This window comes from Carlito syrichta, unplaced genomic scaffold, assembly GCF_000164805.1.
Source record: "Carlito syrichta isolate Samal-C Ts95f unplaced genomic scaffold, Tarsius_syrichta-2.0.1 Scaffold303504, whole genome shotgun sequence".
NCBI classification, from domain to species: domain Eukaryota; kingdom Metazoa; phylum Chordata; class Mammalia; order Primates; family Tarsiidae; genus Carlito; species Carlito syrichta.
Window position 1 is genome coordinate 482,145 of NW_007247600.1, and position 20,793 is coordinate 502,937.

Consider the following 20,793-nt stretch of genomic DNA (forward strand, 5'->3'; position numbering starts at 1 on the left):
GCTCAGCCTCTTTCCTTCTTTCCCCCTTTCATTCTCCCTTCTCCCTCCCCCCACTTTTGTTTTTCGGTGTCTTTTCTTTGTAGGAGGAAGATGCCAAGGGGAAGTGTCTAGGATGGTGACAAACGTCATTCCTACAGCAACAAAGGTAAGATGCTACTTTCAGTTTTGTTAGTGGCAAATAACTACCTACATGAGTTTAAAAAACAACAGCAACAACAAATACAGTATGCGACCTATTATGCTCTTCTGGGACATTTACATTCTCTCTTCCACGGTCCCAATCCCACCAGGTAAAGATTTTCTTTTATTTTTATCTGGGCCTCTTGGTAAAAGTCACTCAAATGCTTTCAACAGCATAGAAGAGTAGACACAAATAAATAAAATTTATTATGGGCCTTCCCTTATGCTGGAAAAAAAAAAATGTGGTCAGAATTGGGTCTAAGGGCTATAAATAAGATATGTTTATATATTCTGTTTTGAATAGAAGTTTATATTAAAGAAATAGCTTTTCTTACTTTTACAGAGCAGAAAGCTGAAAATAATTTCAAGAAAAGTGATCAAGCCCTTTAGTGAAAAATGTATAGTAAGAAGATATATAATTAGAAGATAGTATAATAAACCAGGTCAGGCATGGTGGCTCATGCCTATAATCCTAGCACTTTGGGAGGTAGAGCCAAGAAGACTGCCTGAGCTCAGTAGTTTAAGACCAGCTTGGCTGACATGGAGAGACCTCATTTCTATCTCTCTCTCTATGAAAAGATTGTATAATAGATGGTTGGTATATAATTATACTATATGTAGTATATATACAATTAGTAAATTAACATAGATTGTTGGCAGATCATAGCTTATGAGTGCCTTTAGAGTTTAGAAATCATGAGCCCCAAATGCTCATGTATTACAAGATACAAATCTGAGGCATAGAGAATAGAGAGGCAAAGTGACTTGGAACATGACGTGCCGCTTCTTATTCCTGGTTTGAGGATGTTTTTCCTGATCTCAAAGACATTGCACCAATGTCAAATTTCTGGGTTTGATATTGTGCAAGAGTTAAGGAAGATATGATCACTGGGGGAAACTGGGGAAGAGTATGGGGAATTCCTCTGTACTCTCTTTGCAGATTCCGGTCACTTACATTTGAAAATAAAAGGATATAATAAATAAATAAATACATAAATAAAAATTGTCTCTTAGAAACTGAGAATCTGAGTGGCAAAGGTAATTGCATAGAAGAATCAGAAGTTAGTAAATGAAGTAGCAAGTTAAGTACAAGAAGATTCTTAAGATGTAAAGAAAACATTTGCCATAGAGGCTGATGATATTGTTTTAAACCTTCAGAAGTAAAAAACCAAATTCAGGACATAGAATTTCAAGAGTTGGCATTGTTTTGTTGTTGTTCATAAGATGACTGATCAAGTGAGGTTTAACTTACTTTGTTTAACTGAGTTATAAAATAAGATAAGTTTACATTGTTACAGGGAATGTTGGCTAATTATAGTTCATTGCTAAAAGAGTCTACTTCCTAGTTTACCATTTTGTGATTAATGGACTCAGTTAAAAGGGTGAAAAAATCTATTAAAAATTATTTGTCAAAGCGTCACTGTAAAAAACAGTCATATCTCAAGGGTTTGTTTCTAATTGTGAATCTGAATATCTCTTAGGACAGTATGTAACTGGGCTAACTTTTAAGCCTATATTTTTAAAAAATCTCACTTTTCCACTTTTTCAAGAAGGAGAAGTATAGAGGTGTAGACTCAGCTTTGCCCTCCACTTCTTTAAAGCTCTGTTTCTCATCTAAAAGTTCAGACAATCAAACCTGCTCTGTCTCCTAAAGAGATGGAATACTCTCATGAAAGTCCTCTGTAAGATTATGATGGGGATGAAAATAATCAACAAAGCTGGGTGACAATTTAGTAAAGCAATGGCTCTGACTACTTGTTATTATTTCATTGTTAGGTGTACAGAGCTACGGTTGTTTTCATTAAACAACCCTAGGCTAAACATTATGAACTTCACAGCAACTTGGATGGACTTAGAGTCTATAGATACTGAGTGATCTATCACAGGAACAAATGACTGAGTATCCCGTGTTCTTACTCATAAGCAGACCTTGAACAATTACTGTAATACTATAAGAAAGGGATTGGCAGTAGTGGAATGGCAGTAATGGGAAACTGCCGGGGGCCAGGGGGGCACACCTCATCAACAAGGGTACCTGCATAATGGACTTTTGTATACCTAACCCTGAATTTTACCCCACATCTTTAAAATTAAAACAAAAACAAAAACAAAAAACTCTAGTCTAGATGAGGGATGAGTGTGACAGGTACCTGGGCATCAACTCCAGAGTCTTGCTAACCCTAGCATGGCAGGCAAACTTCAGTGGGGTGGTGAAGGTGAAGCAGAAACACCAAGGGACTCAGTCACAAGAAGGAGAAGCCACTCCACGCTCTAACACCGGCTGCTGGGCTTCCTGGTCTACTCCCTCTTCCTGTTATGAAATGACCAATGAACTGAGCAAGAGAGGTGGAGATAGCATGCATAATAATTAATTGCATTCTCATAAGCAGTAAGGATGACACATTAAAGTGAGAAGTGCAGAGACTGAAAAACCAGGCCCTTATTTTAAATGAGTTTCTCTTGATACTGTATCCACAGAAAGTACTTGGTGACAAAGAACAATGTTTCTGTGTCTACACCACAGTGTCTTGTTTATGTCTTTCGCAAGACTGTTTGAATCACCCTGTGAAAGGGAAGGTCTGTTTGAAGAGAACCAGGCTGTACATGAGGAATCTTTTGGAAACAGGTCCCATTGAGATAAGATGATGTTCCAGTTCTGGCTTTGGCTGGGTGTTCAACTCTTCAGGCAGTTAATGAACACAACTAAAACCAAGAGAGAATCCAAGTGGGTAAAGATATATCACAATCCTAGATTCTCTGAATGCTCTACTGGGTGAAAATGATGGTGCCACATGAAATTGCCAATCATCACCGTTTTTGACCTAGCTAAAGTAATTTCATGTGGTTCAACCAACCCTTTTGCTTTCCTTCCTCAGAAGTTTAGAATTGAAGTTTCAGAAGTCCATTTAAGTAGGCAGCATGCGTCCTTATTTTCTGACAACTCCCACTTTCTTGAAAGAAAAATATTAACAATATTAATCTCTTGCTGGGGATTTCCCACACTGTGCTAATCATTAACTCTGCCAAAAATTTCTTGCATTCACCAATGGGTCCTTCTTCAAATTCTCTTGGTTTAATGCAAAGCTTTTGCTCAAATCCGGATGACTGCTACAAGAGAAATAAATCCACAGAGCTGGATCAAAGTCACTTCTTTAATTATGTAGGCAATTAGAGAGACATCCATCTGAAAGAGCATGAAACAGTCTGGGTGCGGTGCTCATGCCTATAATCCCAGCACTTTGAGAGGCTGAAGTAAGAGGATTGACTGAGCTCATGGTTCTAGACAGCCTGGGCAACTTGGACCTCATCATTACAATAAGTCAAAAAATTTAGCCAGACATGGTGGCATGTGCCTGTAGTTCCAGCTACTTGGAAGGCTGAGGCAGAATGATTGCCTGAGCCCAGCAGTTTGGGGCTAAGCATGCCACTGCACTCCAGCCTGGGTGACAGAGTAAGACTCCTACTCAAAAAAAACAAAACAAAAAAAAAAAAGGCATAAGACAAAAGTAAAACTGAAATTTCAGCCATGGGAAAAAATGAAAAGCTCGATTAAAATAGAAATGTATCAAGTGGTGGTGCATACACTGTCTTATTGAGCAATCTAAGGATACCACAACAATTCACCCAAATTCAACTTGTTCATTTTCAGTAAACAAAAACATGAAGAAAGAAATATGTTTGTGGCCTAAGATGCGTCGTTCAGGTGAACCCTCTGCTGCTCTGGACTCAGTTGCTTTCTCCTTTCCAAGGCTTGTGCTTCTCTGGTCTCCCTGGTGACTCCGTTTTGGTTTCACTTACGGGGCGGAGGTGGGGGTATGGGGGGGTGAGGTGGGTCCTACTCTCTGGGATGAAAGAGGAATCCCAGCAGCCACTGGTTCCAGGGCCCTGCTTCCGAAGTCAGGAGCGGAGCAGGAATGTCTGTTTTCTCCTAGCCTGGCCATTCTAGTTGCTGGGCTTTTCTATCAGGAAGTTGTGGGAGCCAGGGAGAAACCATTCAGATCAGGTTGACCTGGAAGAAAAGAAACATGAAAGACTTTGTGGAGCCAGACAGAACAATGAGAAAATAGAGAAGTAGATTTGTGGACATTCTTTTAGCAAGATAATAACCTGGAATGAGTAAACCAAGTGCATTGACATGATTTCTACTCAACAGTGACGAGATTCAGCAGATGAACCAGAGCAATAGAAGCCGGAAATTCACTAGCCTGCAACCTAAGTTGAATCTTATATCCATGTCACCTTTCATTGTAACACGGGTCCCACTCCAGACCTTTCTTCAAGGTGGAGAAAACTAAATAATGTATAGTCCTGCATCTCGTTATGATTTTTTTTCCTCACTATGGTTATACAAAGTATGGTGGTAACTGGCAATGATTAACATCGACATGGACTCTGACACCAGAATGCTTGGGTTTCAACCACTTCCCAGCTGTTTGACTATGGGTAAGCTATATGAGAGGGGACCCCAAAAACCCAGAATTATCTTTTGCAGGGCAGGTCCCTTGTAGTACACTCAGAATTTGTTGCTCCAGATCAAACTTTCAACAATGTTTTTATCTGAAGTTTTGAGAAGGTTCCATCACAATTTGTGGAAGAAACGTTCCGAGTTGTGGCAAACAGGTGACTCGTTCTTCTACCATGACAACACACCTCTCCACACTACACTGTGTTCAGCAGTTTTAAACAAAAACGGCATGACCCCCAGGACCCACCCTCCCTATTCACCTGATCTCACCCCCAGAGTCTTTTTTGTGTTTTCCTGGATGAAAAAAGGCCTTAAAGAACTTTTTTGTTGATATGGAAGAGGTGAAACGAAAAATAGCAGAAGGCACTAAAAGGCGCCAACATTTACAAGTACAAAAACTGTTTTTAGCAGTGGAAAAAGCATCTCGACAGGTTTTTGAAGGTGACTGAAGTTTAAACATGTAAGAATAAATACACAATTTTGTATAAATAAATTCTAGGTTTTTTGGGTCCCCCTCATATGTCTGCTCAGTACCTCAGTTTCTACTATCTACAGAATGGTGATCATATGTGCTGAATAACTTTTGCTGTTTTTATTACTGTTGCCCCATTCCCACTAGACAGAGGCCCTATTGCAAGGGCCATGTCCAGAGCCCCACTGCACCAGGTCTTTGACTTTCCCTGGTCAGATGCTCACTCGTTCTAGGTTATTATCTTGTTAAAAGAATGTCCACAAGTCTACTTCTCTATTTTCTCATTGTTCTGTCTGGCTCCACAAAGTCTTTCATGTTTCCTTTCTTCCAGATCAACCTGATCTGAATGATTTCTCCTGAAATCCTTAACTTAAATTATATTTCTACTATCTCATCTTGATGGTTTTCCCTCTGACTGTACCATAGATTCTCTTTCTGACAAAAGCTCTTACTCCACCTAGTTCGTGCATTTTTTTTTTTTTTTTTTGAGTTGGAGTCTCACTCTGTTGCCCAGACTGGAGTGCAGTGGCTGCTCCCGGCCACCGCAGCCCCGACCTGCTGGGCTCCGGCGATCCTTCCGCCTCAGCCTTCCAAGTAGCTGGAATTACAGGCATGTGCAACCAAGCCCAGCCGATTTTTTGATTTACTGTAGAGACGAGGACTCACCAAATTGCCCAGGCGGGTTTTGAACCCGCAGGCTCAGGCAATCCACTCACCTCAGCCTCCCAAAGCGCGGGATTACAGGCTGAGCCACCAAGCCCGGCTCGTGCATTTTTTTTAGACTCACACTCACACAAAATAATTTGTTGTGAAATTGGATTATTCATACATTGCTGTTGGGAAAGTCAGATGGTACAACCACCCTGGAATACAGCATGGCAGTTCCTTAAAAAATGACTCAAGACCACCCCTCCCAGGGTGGCAGGAAAGCAGGGCGAGGTCACAGCACCCACCACCTTCACTCTGTTGATCACCCACTTTGAGGGAGGCCACAGGACGATGTTTAGAGACTTCGAGTGCGGGAAGAAATTATTTATGAGCTGTTTTTTGAGTTTCTTATAGGCTATGCCATTAACCAACTTGACTATATGCAAAAGCAGAGAAGGAAAACTGAAGTCTTGCATTTGTCTGCTTTAAACAGCCAGAATGCAACTCTTACGCCATAGTTCTGTTGAATGGGATTCATTTATATGAAAGATCAATGAATGAGTGGTATGAGTTTGGAAATTCTCACTCTTCTGAATCAACGCTCCAAAGTTTTGAGCACCATGTTAAGATCAATTCCCACAGCTATAGGAATGAAGCTGGAGGCATCTTCCTTTCCTGTGCTGTTCTTTCCAATTAACAATACTGCTTTGCACAAACATAGTTCTTCTCAAAAAATGCTGTAGCAAATATACAATCCAATGTTGTAGCTTCCTGACTGGATGAGATGACCACCTACTTCCTAATGCAATCCTCACCTTCCTCACTAAATCTTGTTCCAGAACAAGACTGGACCCAGCTCACTAACAACCAATGAACTGACCTACAAGCAGCAAGTGATTAGATCTTTACACAAAAGTAAATGAAAGAGGCTAAAGCAAACTAGCAATAGTGATAGTAGTACAGAACCCATAGATGAAATACACACAGCCAAAAATTCTGAAAGTGTAAGGAGAAGAAAAGGTATTAGTATTATGTTCAAATGAAAGATTTATCTACACTGGTTTTAAATCCCTGAAAAGAAAAAAAAAAAAAACCTACCTGTATTTATCCAAAAACTGGTTTCATGACTGTCATGTTGGGAATATACAATCATTGACAACTGATTTGATAGCTTATTTTTGTCTTGAATGACGAAAATTTACAAACGATATAATGTCTTGCTGATGCGGATTTTTCAGGTCAGCCTGGGCTTCGAGTGTCAGCTTAAAGGGTCGGCCAACCATGCCACAGAGAGGGCCGTCTGGAGGGGCTGATAAGCCTAGCCCTGGAAGTGGTGTCTCTAATGGGCCAGCAAGCCAAGCCCTGAGAGTGTTGCTAGTTCAGTGGGCTGGCAAGCCTATACCCCACCCCCCACGCCCCTGTCCCCGCTCCTGGGTGTCTCAGCTTCAAAGTCTCACCTTCTTCCAGCAGCTCTCCAGATTCAGCCAGCTCCAATGGCTGGTAAGCCAGCCTCTGGGGTGCCCAGCTTTTTGACTCTGATGATCTTCTGCAGCTCTTCAGGGTCAAGGTTTTTGTCTCATGCCCAGGGAGGATGAGGGGCATGGACAGTGAGAAAGCAAGAGAGCGAGAAAAGCTGGATTTGTTGAGAGGACACAAACGCTTTACCAGCAGGACGGGACCCAAAGGGGTTGCCAATCTGGGGGCAAAACCTGGTGCTTATATAACCCTAAGTCCAAGCCAATTGGCTAGCACTAGCTGTGAGCTGATTGGTCCGCACTTAGCTATTCTGATTGGTCAGTACTAAGGCCCAATCGGCAGGAGGTAGGGGCCTAATGGTGAGCTGATTGGTTGCTTTTACACCCCAGCAGTGAGTACTTAAGCTCTAGCTTGAGATGCTCGCAGGGAGCTTGTTTACCAACGCTGAACCTGAGAGGCCCACCAGGCCAGGGGACTCTCCTGTCTCTCTGCCTAGCCTTTCTCTAGCTCTCTCCTGTCTCACTGCTTTCTGTAATTTGTCATGTGGTTGCTGATGTGTTGTCAACAAGAAACACACTTGGAGTTGTTTATTTTAGTGCTGATGATAAAATAGCACTAACTATAAGTCAAAAGCTATTACTACATTTTGCTTTCCCTGATTGCCCCTGTAACACTCAATGATAAATAAACTGGGATTAGAAGTGGAGCTGTGGGTTTTCTGGAAGATACTAGTCCAAATATTTAAGAGTTGGAAGTTGTTCTTAATAGACTGGATACACAGACTTTAGTTTCCTTTGTTAGTACTTTAAATATTTTTTTTTCCATCTAAATATGTTGTTTCAGAGCTGTACTAGCCTGTGGGTTTATTGCATCAAACAGGGACATGTGACAGTGGTACCAAAGAAAAGATGACCATCATGGGACTAGTCTATGGATATTTCCTTGTGATAGGATTGCATATGAATAGAGACACTTCTCAATTATTAACTTTAGTTAATAAAAATCAGTTGACTATATGAGAATTTATTATCCACCTCTTTGCCAGCTGGGTTAGAGAGGGTATATATAACATATTTAAATCTTGAGAATTTAATAAGCACGTAAATACAATAATATTTCATTAATATATTTAATATTTATTGTCAAAACCAAGTTTTCTATCTAAAATAAATGGGTTATTTGAAAACAAACTAACTAATTATGCAACTACCATATAACCTAGCAGTTGTACTCCCAGGCATTTATTCCAGAAAAATGAAAGCTGTATTCCAACAAAACTTTCTCCCGAATGTTAATAGCAGCTTTACTTGTGATAATTATAAACTGAAAATAATTCACATGCCCTTCAACAGGTAAATAAACAAAATGCCATATAGCCACACCATGGATTTCTGTTCAGTAACACAAAGAAATGAACTACTGATACACGCAATAAGGTGGATGAATCTGAAGGCCTTTATGCTGAGCCAAAAAAGCCAACCCCAAAAGATTACACATATATGATTCCATTTTATACATTTATTGAAAGGACTAGATTATAGAAATGGAGACTATACCAATGGCTGCCAGAAGTGAGGTGAGGGAGAAGGGAGTGTGGCTATCCAAGGTCACGTGGGGGATGATGGGAATGTTCTATGTCCTAGGTATAATGCACTATCGTTCTGCAGGATGTTACCACTGAGGAAAAGTGGGGAAAGGGTACATATGATCTTTGTATATTACTTCTTCCAACTGCATGGTCAATCAGCAATTATCTCCAAATTTTAAAAGTTTTAAAAAAACTACCTGTGATTTGCATTTACCTTTTTAATTTTTTCTTTAGATTGATTTGTATATTATATCATATATGTATGGGTTATAATACAATCTTAACATAAAATTTATACTTTTATTTATTAGTAAAACTTTCCACATTCAAGTCCAAAAAATATTATTTTTTTTTTTTGAATTGGAATCGCAATCTGCTGCCCAGGCTGGAGTGCAGTGGCATGCTCACAGCCACCACAGCCTCTACCTGCTGGGCTCCGGCGATCCTTCCGCCTCATCCTTCCAAGTAGCTGGAACTACAGGCACGTGCCACCGCACCTGGTCAATTTTTAAAAATTTATTGTAGAGAGAAAGTCTCACCATGTTGCCCAGGTTGGTCTCCAACCTCTAGGCTCAGGCAAATCTCTCATCTCAGCCTCCCAAAGTGCTGGCATTACAGGCGTGAGCCACCACGCCTGGCCTTAATTCTCATTTTAAAAAAGAAGTTTCTTTTAAGCTGGGTACCTTTAGAAGACTATAAATGTATTACAATATAAAAATACAGAGATCTCCTTTGATAGTTTTTGACCTTTTGGTTTCTTGTCTCTCTTTTCTCATATTCTTAACACTTTTGTCATTTATCTTAATACACGCAAAATCATAAAATAAGAAAGGGGTAAATTTGGTTTTGTACAAAACGTCTTCAAGCACGTGTGTATCCCACGTATTGGGAGCGGCGTGTCGGTTACGGGAACCACGGACGTCTTCGTGGAGAGTCTGGAATGGGCCTTGACACTTCCACCTTCCGCAGCCCGCGGGCTCCTCGGGGCTTGAGCTGGCCATCCTGAGGTCCCGTGCCTCCAGAGCGGCCCCGCGCGGCAGCGGCGGGAACTGCAGGCGGCGGCGGCCTGGACCCACGGGCCGAGCACGGGCGGCCGGGAGCGGTCGCCGCTGAAGAAGAGCCCTGGAGGGCAGGACGATTCCATGACGGCGATCGAAGCCCGGCCCTGTTCCGCACTCTGCCCGGGTGCCCGCTCGGGCGGGGAAGAGGTCATCTGCGCTGCTGACACCATGGCGGTCCAAGGTCGAAGGGGCCTAAGAGATCGGAGGCAGACGTGCACCCAACCCTGACAACCGGTGCCCCGGTCCCGGCGCCATCATCTGCAACCCTTGCTGTCGTCACCCTCCCTCCCACTTTGCCTTGCTGCCTTCTGGGGCTGTGAAACGGCGCCCTCGCGGCTTTCCTTGGCCCCTCCAGCATCCACCTTTGCTCCCGTTCTTTCCCGTCGTTCCACACACACCCTCCAGCCAACACGTAGGAGTCAGCCTAGATGCCCCTCCTCCCGCCACGTCGGCAAGCCCTATCGTGTCCACTTCCAGACGTAGCCTCTTCTCTCCATCTCCACCACCACCTCCCTGGTCCTTGAAAGCGTTCTCGTCTTCCCGACGCTCCCAAAGCTCTCCCTCCACTTCGAATTCCCAGCATCTCCTTCACTGTCCATATGCAGACAGCGTGGACCCCCAGACACGTCCATTCGATTCTGGCATCGCCCTTTTAAAAGCCGCAGGCTCCCCACTTCTTCAAGCTCGTGTTTACTGGACTCAGGTCAGCCCACCTCCACCTCATCTCTGGTTACGGCAAGCCCAGCAAGACTTTCTGGACGCTGTTGGGCCTCGGAATGAATGCGTGGGGGCTCGTTCTCATCCTTCAGGCTGCAACTCGAAGGTTCCGCTTCCGCGGAGAGGCCTTGTCCACGTCAGGCCCCCACTGCTGAACCATCCCAGCCAACTACTCTTTCGCCTCACCAGGGCTTTTCCTTCTTAGCTTTTCTGTAAGGTAGAGGTTCTAGTGTTTGTTGTTTGCCCCTTCCTTTGGTGTAAGTTACATAAAAACAGAGATTGTGTTTATCTTGATCAAAACTGAATCCTGAGCATTTAGCATCGTGTCAGTCCAGAGGACACATTCAAAATATAATTTGGGGCCAGGTGTGGCGGCTCACGCCTGTGACCCCAGCACTTTGGGAGGCCAAGGCAAAAGAGCCGCTTGAGCCCAGGAGTTCGAGGCCAGCCGGGGCAACATAGCAAGACCTCATCTCTACAAAAGATTTAAAAATTGGATGAGTGTGATGGTGCATGCTTGTAGTTCTAGTGACTCGGGAAGCTGAGTCAGGAGGATCATCTGAGCCCAGGAGATTGAGGTTGTGGTAAGCTGTGACCATGCTGCTGCACTCCAGCCTGGGTGACAGAATGAGACTCTGATCCCCCCCCAAAAAAGATAATCTTGATGAATACATGATAAAAAACATTTTTTACTATAATTGTGGCCACTACATCAAGAAAATAGATCAGGAGGCATGAGAGTTGCATGATAGATATTCACTCACTTTGAACAACAGCATGGATTTCATATGAAGTGGAGGAAGCACTTCCCTAACAAAGCAAGCATTGGAGATCGGGGGTGACCTCACCTAGGGATGGAATATATCTACCAAGAAATATGGAAAAAAATGAAAACAAAACAGATGCTAGAACTGAAAAAACAGAGACATTAATGGAAATTAATAGTGTTATACCAGGTAATGTTGATAAACACAGATCATAACTAAAAGTAGGTTACAAAAATGGAAGTTGTACGTATTGTTACTCTTGTACTTTTCACACAAACCAAATTTTTAGAAAAACTGCAGGCTGGAGAATGTTGAAGAGTTTTTGCATGGCAGACAAGAATTTTGCCTTCTGAACAAGAACAATCATCTCAGGTCCCAGAGAAAACATATTTTTTAAAAACACATTTTATAGTAATTATTCCATATATTCCGAGTCATCTTTACATATTTAGAGTATATCAAACCAATTCACTTATTTCTGTAAATAAAAAAGTACATTCACAGAATCCATGTGCTTAGAATAAAAAGTAAACAGAGGAAACAAGAGAGTTAGAGTCAACAATAACATCTTCAAGGACAACTTTAGTCACTTAAAAACACAAACTTCTGCTGATTTTCAACTACCCTTCTCAGACTTAATGTTTTGAATATAGCTGGTCCAGCAGCCCAGCTTTTCAGGACAACAGTTAAGTGCAGCTCAGCACAGGGTCAAGACACTTCCAAGACACCGGTGTAGGATCCAAGGAGTCCTGTGCGTAAAATTAAAAAAATCCTTCTACCAGTGATGGTCAAGGCCAGAAGCATCCACCTCCCAACACTGTATCAGTCCAGGATTCACAAGGCTAGTTCTCATTTGGCAAGAGAGCAGTTCGTTCCTCCTCTGTGCTGGGGATGTTTTGAGAATTAGATCTACATTGAGGGAAATATGAGGAGAATCTTAATTATTCCTCATCTTAAAAAAAAAAAAAAGACAAAAAAACCCAGTACCCATATCTCTATCCAACTATCTCCTTGAAGTTATCTACCAATCAATGAGTCTCAGAGTGCCCAGAAACCCACTGACTGGAAGAAAAGATGTAAAACATTATTTCTTTTCTACTGGCAAAGGCTGACTCATAAAAGGAGAAAAAAGTCTAAAAGTTGATCATACCTTTTTCTCCTTGAGTGCTCCAAGAGGTAAAACAACCCCATAGCTAATCCCTATAACACAATTAAAGGTACTAGTTAATGTAAATTCTCCAAGTCAAGTTTTCCAACAAATAAAAGAAAAATGAAAATAAAAGGTCGGATACTCACACTTATCAAAGCCCACAGACCTTGTATAGCCGCTGCCCATTCAAAGCCAATTTTCTCATACAGAAATCCACCCAGTGCGGGTCCTACAAAAGCACTAACAATGGAAAGAAGAAAGAGTACATCTATTGTACAGTGCAAAAAAAATACATAACTACTTCACGAAAGCTGCATGATCCCTCTATTGTATGTCTGCCTTAATTTGGAATATATGGACTAAAGAAAAAAAATAATAAACAATTCCTGGGCATAGCATTGGGCAAAAGAAAATAATTCTACCTGATAAAGATGATGTTTAAAATTTTTAAACAATTGTGAGATAATAACTGCTTCTGAAAAGTTGAGGCTTATATAAAAATAAAAGATAAAACACGTTACAAATTCTTTCTATTGTCCTATTCTTAGTATCTGCATTTAATATAATTCAATTAGATATTTATTGACTATCTATATTGCTAGCACATAGTTATCCTTAAGGTACAACAAAAGGTAAAAATATAAATGAAGAAATAAATTTTAAAAATCCGAAAGATGGTTCAGCTAATGGAACTTATAAATATCACATAAATAAGATAAAGTATATGAGACCATTTTGGTTGAGTATTAAAGCTACAGAAAGTCCCTTACATACAAACAAGTTCTGTTTCCAAGAGTGCATTCATGAATCCAATTGGTTCGTAAATCCAACAAAATTAGCCTAGGTACCCAACTAACACAACTGGCTATACAGTACCAGCTACATCACTACAGCTTTTATGCTTGCTTCCAGACATCCCAGGTTTAAAATAAAGATACTGCACTCTATACAAAACTGTATAGCAAAGTACACAAAAGCGCAACAACTTGTAGAGAATGCACACTCGTGACAACATACAGCAAACATGTGAACTAACTTGCATGTGAACCAGACACGTGAGCTTACTGGACATGTGAACAACGTTTGCATCTTTGAAAGTTCACAACTTGAAGGTTCATATGCGGGGGACTCACCGTACTAGTATAACTACTAATTATGGAGTCAGAGAATATGAATTTATACTCCGGTTCTGCCCTAGATAAACTATTTGTCTTTAAGAAACTCATCTGGGCTGGGCTCGGTGGCTCAGCCTGTAATCCCAGCGCTTTGGGAGGCCGAGGTGAGTGGATTGCCTGAACCCGCAGGGTTCGAGACCCGCCTGGGGAACTTGGCGAAACTTCATCTCTATAATAAATCAAAAATTAGCTGGGCGTGGTAGCACATGCCTGTGGTTCCAGCTACTTGGAAGGCGGAAGGATCGCTGGAGCCCAGCAGGTTGAGGCTGCAGTGGCCGGGAGCGACCACTGCACTCCAGTCTGGGTAACAGAGTGAGACTCCAACTCAAAAAAAACCCAAAAAACAAAAACAACTCATCTGACTTCTTGGTGTCTCACTTTCTTCATATGTAAAATGGAGACAGTGGTATTCATTTGGCAAGTGTGAATGAAATTCAGTGATACTCACCCAACTGACCACATTGCACTAAAAAGACCTGATACGAGTCCCAATGTACTTAATCCCTCTTCAAATCCATTTTCACTGCAAAGAAAGACATGAGTGCATCCATTATTAAAAGGAAAGTCTGTGTGAAAGAAAAAATTGCGTGATAGATAAATTAAGATAAACCAGGTATAATCTGGACAAAGTCAACAGCAAAAACATTCCAGTTCTAAGATAAAGAGTGAGTCTAATTTGCAGGAATTTTCATAGCTACAGTTATTCTATGGTTTTCTATAAACAATTTTGCTACATATAAAATATAATATTAGGAAGCATGATTCATTTGCATTAAATGCTTATAAAAATATATAATTAAGAAATGCTTAAATGAGCTGAAAAAGTAAAGAGAATAACAGGCAACTTTTAAGAAACAGTGTTTCTCTTATTCCTAAGAGAACTGTGGACCTGACACAACAAAGCCATAGTACTTGGTGTTCTTTGCCATCATGCCTATTAAAGAAAAGAATGATGGCCCAGTGACAGACATCGGTTGCTCTACACTTCTGTATGGACCTCCTCCATGAAGGAGGAATAATGCTAAGGTCTTTCCATTTTGCTTTGGTTTTTCAGAAGTACTGAGGCATAAGCCAAGAATCTATCCACAGCCCATTTTAGCTATAACTGTATTAATATTACCATATATTATCTGTTACATTATGGCATTATATTATCATTTATACTATTTATATCACAATATTATATGCCATGACATCATAGAGATTTAACATTGGGAAAAAATGCTCAGCATGCTACAAAACTAAGAAATTCAAGAATGCCTATGATGCTCAGGGTGATTCATGATACAGTTCTTTAAGCAATGGAAGTAACTTACTATGCACAGCTGAGAATTTCTGGGAAAGTTGGAATTATACTCATTCCAGAAGAGATGCCATTTATAACTAACAGCAGCACCAGCAGCCAGAGCTGACTGCAAAAGGATTTTGGAGAAAACAAAGATTAAAAACAATAAATATATTAGCATTTTAAGAAGCACGAAGCATAAGGCTGTGGAGACCAAGATCCCAGAGAAGTTAGTTGCACAGATCGTGAGTCTAGTCTCATCCTCGTTCCCACCTGATCACATTCGTCCAGTTAGAGCACCCTTTAGCTCCTCACATTTTGGGGGCAAAAAACCCCAACTCATCCTAGTATCTCAATCTTTTTGGTCACACGTGTCTAGAACCAACCTGTCCTTTTGTAACCAGACAAAATCTTTTCTTTTCTTTTTGAGTTGGAGTCCACTCTGGAGAGAAGAAAACTGAAGTTCTGGCCTGGCAGGGTGGCTCATGCCTATAATCCTAGCACTCTGGGAGGTCGAGGTGAGAGGATTGCCTGAGCTCATGGGTTGGAGCCCAGCCTGGGTAATTTGGCAAGACCTCATCTCTACAATAGGTGGTACGTGCCTGTAGTTCCAGCTACTTGGAAGGCTAAGGTGGAAGGATCACCTGAGTCCAGTAGGTCAAGGCTGCAGAGGCCGTGAGCGTGCCACTGCACTCCAGCCTGGGAGACAGAGTGAGACTCTGACTCAAAAAAAAGAAAACTGAGGTTCTTGGAAGTTAAGCAATTTGCCCAAATTCACGCTACTAGTAAGTGGCAAAGCCAAAATGTAAAGCCAAGTCAAAAGGACTCGAAATCTTTCTCTTTCCATAGTATCATGCTTTATCCCAGAAAGTACTTGAAAAGATCTAAGAAGCTCACTTTGAGCAAATAAATTGCATTAAATAAACTTTAATGACCTGCTACTTCATGCTAATGATGATACAGATACAAAAACAGATGTGAGACCAGGCATGATGGCTGATGTCTGCAATGGCTCAGCACTTAGGGAGGCCGAGGTGTGAGGATTGCTTGAGCCCAGGAGTTCGAGAACAGCCTAGGCAACACAGCAAAAACTTGTCTCTACAAAAAATAAAAAATAAGCTAGGCATGGTGGCATTTGCCTGTAATCCCAGTTACTCAGGAGGCTGAGGTGGAAGGGAAGGATCACCGGAGTCCAGAAGGTCAAGACTGTGGGTATTGCACTCAAAGAAAAAAAAGAAAAGAAAAAAGATTTGATTCTTGCCTCAAGAAACAAGGAGAAAAAGTAGAAAAAACAAAAATATATTCTAAGAACAATCAACTAAAGATGGGTAGCAACAAATGCCATTTTAAAAAATCAAGTACAAACAAATGTGCAACTGAAGCACAGAGGGAAAATAAAGATTTTTGTCATTTGATACAGAGTTTATGGATTTCCGTCTGCTTGTATCACTGCTAACATCTAGGAAGGTACAATACTGTCATCTAACAAACAATAGAGACCCAAATTAAAGTAATTAAATGTTAATGATCAAAATAGGAAACCACACCAGCGTTACAGTAAAATTAAAAAAAAATAATTCCTAATGCTATTCAGCCAAAAGTACAGAAGGAGGAAAAAAAATCACCTTTTGATGTGCAAAATGGGGACAGGTCCTAAAAGCATGAAACATCCGGCTGTGATGAAGTTTCCAAACACCAGAAACCATTTCCTTAGATGCTGGGTAAGAGAAGAAACTCTTAAAGACCCGCCATGATCAAACAATATAAAACCATCATTAAAGAACATAAGTCATAGTTTTCAAAATGAGGAAAATGAAACTTTACATTTAAGAGAAAATATGTAGATGATAAACGCAAAAGCGCGGACAATATTCTCATCTACCACAAGATAGGGAGTGAGCAAAGGAGATGGATGCTTTGGAAAGGGAGTGTACTGCAGAGTGTGCACGTGAAGAGCTATTCCAAATATAAGAATTTTAAAAGCAGTATCCACAAAAAATCCACCAAGTTGTTACAATATTTAGAAAAATCACATTTAAAAGACCTAACTGCTATAGACTGAATGCTTATGTCTCCACAAAATGCGTATGTTAAAATCCTAATATTCAATGGGATGTTAGGAGGCAGGCCTTTGGAAAGTGATGAAGTCTTGAAGGTGGAGCCCTCATGAATGAGATTCGTGCCCTTAGAAAGAGGCCCCAGAGGGCTCCCTTGCCCCTTCCACAAAGTGAGGTTATGGTGAAAAGATGGCCATCTACGAAGCAGGGAATGCACCTTCACACACACCAAATCTACTAATTGCCTTCATCTTGGACTCAACCTCCAGAACCATGAGAAATAAATTTCTGTGTTTATAAGCCACACCATTTCTGGTATTTTGTTATAGCATTCCAAATGACCAAAGACTGTATGCTGTAAAGTCATTCTTTATAAATTACTTGAATTAGGCCAAAAATTGCAAGGGTACAATATCTGCTCAGTTATATAAGATTATGTCTTAAAAACCAAGCTCCAAATGCTGCTTTAGACACTTGATTTCTATCACCTGGGTTATTAAGTAATCCCTCTGGAAATTAGATCTTGATAAAAATATATGCAAATCTAATGAAGAAGGGAAAGGCAAAAGCAAGCACTAAAATCACAGAGGTTTGAGATTTGGCTAACGGTGCTAATTCTGTGTACTAATCATCTGGACTGGATGGTTTAAGCCTAGTTAAAAGAGAACAGAAAGAGCTTTCTGTCAGGATGGCTATGAAATAACCAGTGCATATTTACATGGTCAATCCTCTACTCTCACGGAAAACCTAAATTATCTTCTCCTAAAGCAGACTCTCAATTTGATCAAGTCCCATAATTACTTCTGGGACTCTGCCCAAACTATTATGATCAATCCTTTTTTGTTTTGTTTGTTTGCATCAAGGGAGCTTTTTCCTTGAACGTCTAAGCCAGAGGCCGGGCACGGTGGCTCACGTCTATCATTCCAGCACTTTGGGAGGCCAAGGTAAGAGAATTGCCTGAGTCCGTGGGTTTGAGACCAGCCTGGGCAACTTGGAGAGACCTCATCTCTACAATAAATAAAAAAAATTAGCCAGGTGTGGTGGCATGTGCCTGTAGTTCCATCTGCTTGGATACTTGGAAGGATCGCCTGAGCCCAGCAGGTCGAGGCTGCAGTGGCCAGGAGTGTGCCACTGCCCTCCAGCCTGGGTGACAGAGTGAGGCTCTGACTCAAAAAAAAAAAAAAGAAAAAAGAAAATCTAATCCAATAATTTTTCAACAGTTTCAGTATGAGATTCCTCTTCTCCCAGATGAACAATTTAAAGTGAATCTGTCCAGGATGGTAGCTGAGATTAGAGAACACTGCAACTTCTTCAACAGTTCAATTGAATGTGCCAATTCTAAATCCCTAGAGTTCCAGAGGAACAGTTGGAAAACCACTGGTCTAAATCTACAAAAGCAACACAAATGTAAATTAAACGTACGTACTGGCTTTTTGTCACTTAGTAGACCCAACAGTGGTGAAGAAATGGCGTAGGACAGTGCCAGACCCAGGAATACCAGTCCCACATATCCAGCTGGTAAATTAAACTGTAAAAGAAATGCTGTATTAGAGCTACACGATTAAGTCATTTTACAAATACACACCCATCATTTCTTTCTACAGTCTATTCAGCTCTTATTACTGCGAGTCTACTAATACTACTCAACATTCTTCCTAATTTTTGTCTTACTTTTATAAATAGGTTACTTTTTCTCTATGGAGGGAAAAACAAACTCTAACCAGAAGCTTGAAGACTTAGGTTTTTGACTTTGTAGCCTTCCACATTAAACATATAGTTTTGCTTCTATGAGTCATAGTGCTTTTATATGTCAACTAATATTTGGCAAACTTTAATGTGCATAAAAATTGCCTGGAGAGCATTTTAAAAGAGGTCCCAGGATCCAAGCCCCAGGGTTTCTGATTCAGAAAGTCTGGGATGGGACCCGAGAATCTGCATTTTTAGCAAGGTCCCAGGTGGTGCCGACAGTCCACAGGCCGCTGGTGTAAAAAACACTGATGATAATATCTGTTTCATCCATCTCAAAGGAATATTCATATCCAGTTTAAAAATTAGACAGCATGGCACATTTTTAAAGGCTTTTAAAAGAGCCTTTAAGCTGTCGCAAAACTCTCATACTATGTTGTGACCAACATGATATAAATGCCTTTTTTCTGTTATCTAAGTTGTTTTCATTTTCCTTAACCAATTTTAATTAAGCCCATGGAATTTATTTATGAGTCAGTATATGTTTTAACAGTTTTTAGGACAAATATGAACTTTGCTAAAAAAAAAATTAGTCTTTTGAAGATAGCAGCAAAATACAAAAGTCAGAAATGTCTTGTTCTCGTTTTGTAACTGGAGGGATAAAGGGTGGAACTATCTTGCCCTAAAAGGCTGGGCAACCAAGGACTGGACGGCAAACTGCCAATTTAGAAAAGCTGAAGCTGGCACAGTGGCTCACGCCTATAATCTCAGCCCTTTGGGAGGCCAAGGTGGGAGGATTGCTTGAGCCCAGGAGATCGAGACCACCGTGGGCAACAGAGTGAGTCCTCGTCTCTAAAAAAAGCAATACATAAAATGGGGGGGGGGGAGCAGATAAGAAGTCAGAAGAGGGGCCAACAAAACTGATAGAAAAACAGAAAAATAACTTTCTAAACATTTCTTATATTGGAGCTGCTAATGGGACAGGACAGCAGCACCCAAACCGGAAGAAGGGTCAGCAGTGGTGAGACAACACCAACAGCCCTGGAGGAGTGGAGGTTGGTGGAATCCACCAGCCAGGAGCATGTAGGGCCTGGGATACCTGCCATGCCACAAGTGGGTCAAGTATGGCTATCTTCGGGGAAACCACCTGTCTTCTTTCCTTCTGAAAAAACTACCTTTTCTTGAGGAAGAACAAAAAAAGGTTTCTTAAAAGGTATACACGAGCAACTTGGGTTTCCCAGAGATTAGTCACAGATTTTTTTTTTCATTGTTTAGACACAACTTCTTAAGAATACAAAAAAAAACACACTGGGTGCAGTGGCTCATGCCTATAAATCCCAGCACTCTGGGAGGTAGAGGTGAAAGAATCGCCTGAGCTTCGGGGTTTGATACCAGTCTGGGCAACTTGGCAAGATCTCATCTCTACAATAAATCAAAAAAATTAGCCAGGCGCGGTGGTACATGCCTATAGTTCCAGCTACTTGAAAGGCTGAGGTGGAAGAATCGCTTGAGCCCAACAGGTCAAGGCTGCAGTGGCTGTGAGTGTGCCACTGCACTCCAGTCTGGGGACAGAGTGAGACTCCAATGCAAAACACACACACACATACACACATACACACACACAGAAAAATGACTCAAAGAGATAGGTATTTGATGATGTAAGTAGATTGTGTCACCATAATCACAAAACACTTTTCTTATGGTTTGCCTCATGGATGCTCACTGGTGAAATGCAATTTATATTACTCTCTAAATCTGGGGCCAGATACTAAGATTATAGACCCCAAGTTTACCCATGAAATACCCAAAACCGTCTTAGTGACTTCAGGAGGTAGTGCAAAATTATAAGAAAAATTAATTGTAATCCTTATATTCCGTGATCGGTCCATGCTCAGAAAGCACTTGAAAGGACCATATTAGAAAAATTTTTAAAACTTAAGTTTTTGAGCTGGGCTTGGTGGCTCAGCCTGCAATCCCGTGCCTTTGGGAGGCTGAGGCGAGTGGATTGCCTGAGCCCGTGGGTTCAAGATCCACCTGGGCAGCGAGACCTCATCTCTACAATAAAT

General features: G+C 41.1%; 1 protein-coding gene across 1 annotated transcript in view; it reads right to left on the reverse strand.

Moving 5' to 3' along the window:
* Nucleotides 1–11,818: 11,818 nt before the first annotated feature.
* Nucleotides 11,819–20,793, reverse strand: part of SLC18B1 (solute carrier family 18 member B1) — a 34,359-nt gene continuing 25,384 nt past the window's right edge. Inside the window, exons 7-13 of the mRNA XM_021712629.1 lie at nucleotides 18,468–18,594; nucleotides 16,610–16,701; nucleotides 15,016–15,111; nucleotides 14,148–14,222; nucleotides 12,671–12,764; nucleotides 12,525–12,574; nucleotides 11,819–12,283 (exon numbers count right to left, since the gene is read on the reverse strand). Of these exons, the coding sequence (XP_021568304.1) occupies nucleotides 12,217–12,283; nucleotides 12,525–12,574; nucleotides 12,671–12,764; nucleotides 14,148–14,222; nucleotides 15,016–15,111; nucleotides 16,610–16,701; nucleotides 18,468–18,594 (601 nt within the window). The 3' untranslated portion in view covers nucleotides 11,819–12,216. The remainder of the gene's footprint in view (nucleotides 12,284–12,524; nucleotides 12,575–12,670; nucleotides 12,765–14,147; nucleotides 14,223–15,015; nucleotides 15,112–16,609; nucleotides 16,702–18,467; nucleotides 18,595–20,793) is intronic.